This window comes from Sinocyclocheilus rhinocerous, unplaced genomic scaffold, assembly GCF_001515625.1.
Source record: "Sinocyclocheilus rhinocerous isolate Xijiao unplaced genomic scaffold, SAMN03320098_v1.1 scaffold1802, whole genome shotgun sequence".
Lineage (NCBI taxonomy): Eukaryota > Metazoa > Chordata > Actinopteri > Cypriniformes > Cyprinidae > Sinocyclocheilus > Sinocyclocheilus rhinocerous.
In genome coordinates, this window is record NW_015654351.1 from 894,255 (window position 1) to 900,536 (window position 6,282).

A 6,282-nucleotide genomic window follows, 5' to 3' on the forward strand; every position below is an offset into this window, starting at 1 on the left:
TGAAAATCTCACTTTCTTACTCATGATTACGTCATCAGATGTTCCAGATTCACCTCCACCCCCTCAAGTTATGAGTATGTATCATGATTCAGCAACACTTGCATGGTTTGATCCAAGGAAAACCGGAGGCTCACCAATCACAGGTACAGAAATAATTATATATACGACAATAACCTTTTCATCAAGACATTCTGATTTTGCTTTTTTCATTGAAATATAGTTAGGAGTGAAACAATACCACAACAATTGGATATATCAACAGTATTTTTATTTAATTATTTTATACTTCATTTTTTATTATTGTTATTATTATTATTTTTTTGTTACAGGTTATCATGTTGAATTCAAGGAAAGAAACAGCATGTTATGGAAAAGAGCAAACCCAAGTGCTTTGAAGATGAGAGATTTCAAAGTGACAGGCTTAACAGAGGGTCTAGAATATGAGTTCAGAGTTATGGCTATTAATCTGGCTGGTGTTGGTAGACCAAGTCCTGCCACTGAGCCAATGGTTGCCTTGGATGCAATTGGTAAGTAAAGCTTATTTCAAATGCTTGAGTCGTATATAATCCCCCATTATACACCCTACTTTGAGTAAGGTTAATTTTTAATGAATGAACATTGTTCATTATAGATGCACCTGGCAAACCTGATGTGATTAGCATCACTAGAAGCACTGTAACACTTCAGTGGACTGAGCCTCAATACGATGGTGGACACAGGCTTACAGGCTACATTGTTGAGAGACGTGATCTCCCAGCAAAGGTCTGGGTAAAGGCTAATACAATAAATGTTGTGGACTGTGCATATACTGTAGCAGACTTGCAAGAGGGTTGCAAGTATGAATTTAGAATCAGAGCAAAGAATGCAGCTGGAGCAATAAGTCCACCCTCTGAACAAACTGATACCCTTGTGTGCATGGATGAATATGGTAAGACTAAATTACACTTTCTATTTCATACATCTTAAGTAAATGTAGTACCATGTCATCTAACCTAGGAAATTGTTGTGCTGATTAGTTTGTTATTATTTTGCAGCGGCACCAACCATTATAATTGATCCAACAGTCAAGGAGGGGCTAACTGTCAGGGCTGGAGATACTATTGTAATTACTGCAACAAGCATTCTGGGCAAACCTCAGCCAACCTCTGTGTGGTCAAAGGGTGGAAAGTATTTCAAGCCATCAGATGTGTGCCAAATAGAAACTACGCCTTCTTCTTCTACTCTTTCTATCAAATATGCAAGTAGGAAGGATTCAGGAGAGTACACAATTACAGCAAGTAACCCATTTGGTGTGAAAGAAGAAATTGTGAAAGTAACAATTTTAGATGTTCCCGGTCCACCAGGGCCAATTGAAGCTAGTGGAATTTCATCTGAAAAGGTCACTTTGACATGGACACCACCTCATGAGGATGGGGGATCTCCAATTAAATACTATACTTTGGAGAAAAGAGAAACAAGCCGTCTCCTTTGGACCATTCTTGCTGAAAAGGTTATTGACTGCCACTTTGTTGCCAATAAGCTTATCCAGGGAAATGAGTACATCTTCAGAGTTTCTGCTGTCAACAGTTCTGCAGCTGGTGATGCTTCCCATTCTGAACCAGTGAAAATGGTGGATAGCTATGGTATGTTTAAAAAAAAAAACTCACTCTCTCATATTATTTACATACTGTTCTTTTGTGTGATGCTGCATAGCTGGATATGTATATGCAATAAGATTCTCAAGAGACATATTACTTATTTCAGGTCCCCCTGGTCCGCCAGCTAAACCAGAAGTTGAAAATGTTGGAGGAAATTCTGTTACCATTGCTTGGAAAAGACCAGCTGATGATGGTGGAAGTGATATAATGGGCTATATGGTTGAAAGGAAAGAAAAGGAGGGCATGAGATGGACCCGAGCATCAAAGAAAACAATTGCTGAACTCCACTTTGAAGTGAAAGGGCTAAAAGAGGGAGTTGAATATGAATTCAGAGTAACTGCTGAGAATAAGGCTGGTTTTGGTGAGCCAAGTGAACCTTCAATGCCAGTGAGGACAAAGCTTGTTGCAGGTAAGTAAAGTGATTATTTAATATTTGATATGATAGCAAAGATGGTACTAACATATATGCTATCAATTTTCAGATGTACCTAGTCCTCCAGTCAACCCAAGAGTCACTGACACAACAAAAACCACAGCTGAATTGCACTGGGGCAAACCACTTAGTGATGGTGGCATGGAAGTCACAGGATACCTTGTTGAGCACAAAAAGGAGGGAGAAGAAGAATGGGTGAAAGATACAGCTACGCCGTTGAGGATCACTGAGTTTGTTGTCCCCAATTTGCAAGCTGGAACAAAGTATAATTTCAGAATTTGTGCAATGAATGCAATGGGTGTTAGTGAACCAGCACAAACAAAGGATCTTGTTGAAATTGTGGAACGTGAAGAAATCCCTGATTTAGAACTAGATATAGAACTCAGAAGAACGTTAGTTGTTAGGGCAGGTGCCTCTATTCGTATATTTATTCCTATTAAAGGACGCCCAACCCCTACAGTGACTTGGACAAAAGAGGACTCACCATTGAAAACTCGTGCAATCATCGACAATACTGAATCCTATACCCTGTTGGTCATTCCCGACTGTAATAGACGCGATGCAGGGAAATATGATTTAACATTAGAGAATGCTGCTGGAAAGAAGACTGCTTCTGTGGTTGTAAGGGTTTTGGACTCCCCTGGTCCTCCTCTTAATTTGAAACCCAAAGCAATTGACAAAGAGAGTATCACATTGGAATGGGAAATGCCTCTTATTGATGGAGGTGCTAAAATTACTAATTACATCATTGAGAAGAGAGAGTCTACTCGCAAGGCATATGCTGCTGTGATCACACAATGTGATACATGCTCCATCAGAGTTCCTGATCTGGCAGAGGGTTTGGAATATTATTTCAGAGTTTATGCTGAAAATGAGTATGGCATTGGTGAAGCAGTTGAAACCCCAGACCCAATCAGAGTATCTCAAGCACCAACTCCACCAGAAAATGTCACTTTTACTGATGTCACGAAGAACTCAGTTAGTCTTGTATGGACTAAACCAAAACATGATGGTGGAAGTAGGGTTACTGGGTATGTAATTGAAGCACAAAGGAAAGGAACAGACCAGTGGGCCCATGTGACAACTGTGAAAACTTTGGACTTTACTGTAAAAAATCTTAATGAAAATGAAGAGTACATATTCCGTGTAATGGCAGTGAACAGTTCTGGGCGAAGTCGTCCTCGTGTAAGCAAGCCTGTAGTTATCAAAGAACAAAGTTCAGAACCAGAATTTGATCTCCGTGGTGTGTGTCAGAAGACAGTTATTGCCAAGGCTGGCAATGATATAAAGGTTGAGGTGCCCGTTTCTGGACGTCCTAAGCCTACACTTTCTTGGCAGAAAGACAATCAAGCCCTCAAATTAACACAAAGGACAATGATTGAAAATACCTCTACCTCAACTATCTTGATCATAAATGAATGTTTAAGGAGTGACTGTGGAATATACTCAATGACAGGAAAGAACATCGTTGGCTCGGTTACAGATAGCATCACAGTAAAAGTGCATGATGTGCCTGGACCACCAAAGGGACCAATTAAACTGGACAAAATATCTCATACTTTTATTGAGTTCTCATGGGAAGCTCCTGAAAATGATGGAGGTGTACCAATCAATAACTATATAGTAGAAATAAGGGAAACTACTAGCCAGACATGGGTAGAACTCTCCTCATTGATTATTCGTACAACATTTAAAGCAACTCGTTTAACAACAGGAACTGAATATCAATTCCGCATCAAGGCTAAAAACAGATATGGGACAGGGCCTCCATTAACATCAGAGGCAGTGGTTGCTGCATATCCATTTAAGGTACCTGGGCCACCTGGAACACCCAAAGTTGTCGCTTTCACTAAAGATACAATGACAATTGGTTGGAATGAGCCTGTTTCTGATGGTGGAAGCGAGGTCATTGGTTACCATGTTGAAAGGAAAGAGAGGAACAGTATTGTTTGGCACAGAATTAGCAAGGCACTTGTGATCGGAAATCTGTTCAAATCCACAGGACTAGAGGATGGTGTGGCATATGAGTTCCGTGTGATTGCTGAAAACATAGCTGGAATTGGAAAACCAAGCAAAGCCTCTGAACCAATGCTTGCTCTTGATCCAGTGGATCCACCTGGTCAACCTGTCCCAATCCATGTGTCCAAAAATGCCATCACTATTCAGTGGACAAAGCCAGAGTATGATGGTGGATTCAAGATTACTGGCTATACTGTGGAAAAGAGAGATCTTCCAGCTGGGCGCTGGATAAGAGCTAACTTTACAAATATAATTGAAACCACTTTCACTATAAGTGGTCTAACACAAGATGAATCTTATGAATTCCGTCTACTTGCAAGAAATTCAGCTGGTGCGGTAAGTAACCCATCAGACCCATCAGATCCAATTATTTGCAAAGATGACATTGAAGAACCAAGGATTATGGTTGATGCTAAATTTAAAGATATTGTCCTTGTCAAAGCCGGAGAGGTGTTCAAACTTGAAGCTGATGTTGCAGGCCAGCCATTACCATCTATGGTTTGGTCGAAAGATGGAAAAGATGTTGAAAACACAACCAAACTACAGATTAAAATGACAGAACTTACAGCAGTCTTGATCAACAAGGATTCTGTCAGAAGGGATGGTGGTGAATTTATTTTGACAGCAACAAATGTTGGTGGCTTTGCTAAGCATGTTTTCAATGTAAAGGTTCTTGATAGACCAGGACCACCTAAGGGACCTCTGACAGTTTCCGATATTACAGCTGAAAAATGTGTGCTAACATGGAATCCACCTGCAGATGATGGCGGTGCAAACATCCAACATTATGTTATTGAAAAACGTGAGTCAAGCAGACTTGCTTGGACAAATGTGGCATCTGAATTGCCGGTTAATCAGTACCAAGTGACAAAGTTGCTCAAAGGAAATGAATACATTTTCAGAGTTATGGCTGTTAACAAGTATGGTGTTGGAGAACCTCTTGAGTCTGAAGCAATAATTGCAGATAATCCATATGTACGACCAGATCCTCCACAAACACCTGAGATAACAGCGGTAACCAAGGATTCAGTAGTCCTCTGTTGGGGTGCACCTGCTAGCAATGGTGGAAGTGAAATCACCAACTATCGTATTGAGAAAAGAGACAGGATTAGTTTGCGTTGGGTAAAATGCAACAAGAGGAATGTTACTGACTTGCAATTCAAGGTTACTGCTCTTGTTCCAGGCCATGAATATGAGTTCAGAGTTTTTGCTGAAAATGCAGCAGGAATAAGTGAACCAAGTCCTTCATCACCATTTGTCAAGGCCACAGATACTCTTTTCAAACCAGGTCCCCCTGGCAACCCAAGAATCCTGGACACAACAAATTCTTCAATCACGCTTGCATGGAACAAACCAGTTTATGATGGTGGTTCTGAAATTACTGGCTATATTCTTGAGACCTGTCTCCCAGGAACTGAAGAGGAAGAATGGACAATTGTCTCCCCTAAAGATGGTGTAAAGGGGACATCATTTACAATTACAAATCTAAAAGAAAATCAGGAATACAAAATTAATGTGTCCGCTGTAAATTGTGAGGGTATTGGAGAAGCAGCACCTGCACCAGGTTCACCTAAAGCAGAGGAACGACTCATACCACCAGAGGCTGACCTTGATGCTGAACTTCGTAAGATTGTGAACATCAGAGCATGCAATACACTAAGACTTTTTGTGCCAATTAGAGGTAGACCAACACCAGAGGCCAAATGGTCAAGAGAGAATGATGAACCTTTAGACAGAGCTACAATTGAAACAACGTCATCTTTTACATCACTGGTTATTGCCAATGTGAATAGATTTGACAGTGGCAAATACAATTTGACTGTAGAAAACAACTCTGGAGCAAAGACAGTCTCTGTAATAGTTAGAGTTCTAGATACACCTGGAGCACCACAAAACCTAAAAATAAGCCAGGTCACTAAAGAATCTGTTTCACTTGTTTGGGATCCTCCACTTAATGATGGCGGCACAAAAATTAAGAATTATATTGTTGAGAAGCGTGAGGCTACAAGAAAGGCATATGCTACAGTAAATGCCAATTGTCACAAAACTACTTACACAGTTGACCAGCTCCAAGAAGGATGCAACTACTATTTCAGAGTTCTGGCAGAAAATGAATATGGCATTGGTCTCCCTATGGAGACTGGTGAATCTGTTAAAGTGTCTGAGAAGCCACTTCCCCCTTGCAAAATTACA

The 6,282-nt window shown here is 40.4% G+C and overlaps 1 protein-coding gene across 1 annotated transcript in view; it reads left to right on the forward strand.

Moving 5' to 3' along the window:
• The window catches only part of LOC107716993 (titin-like), a 161,854-nt gene that overhangs the window by 113,893 nt on the left and 41,679 nt on the right, over positions 1–6,282 (forward strand). Inside the window, 6 exon segments of the mRNA XM_016523634.1 lie at positions 39–143; positions 330–527; positions 632–928; positions 1,035–1,622; positions 1,744–2,046; positions 2,120–5,253. Coding sequence (XP_016379120.1) covers positions 39–143; positions 330–527; positions 632–928; positions 1,035–1,622; positions 1,744–2,046; positions 2,120–5,253 — 4,625 coding nt within the window.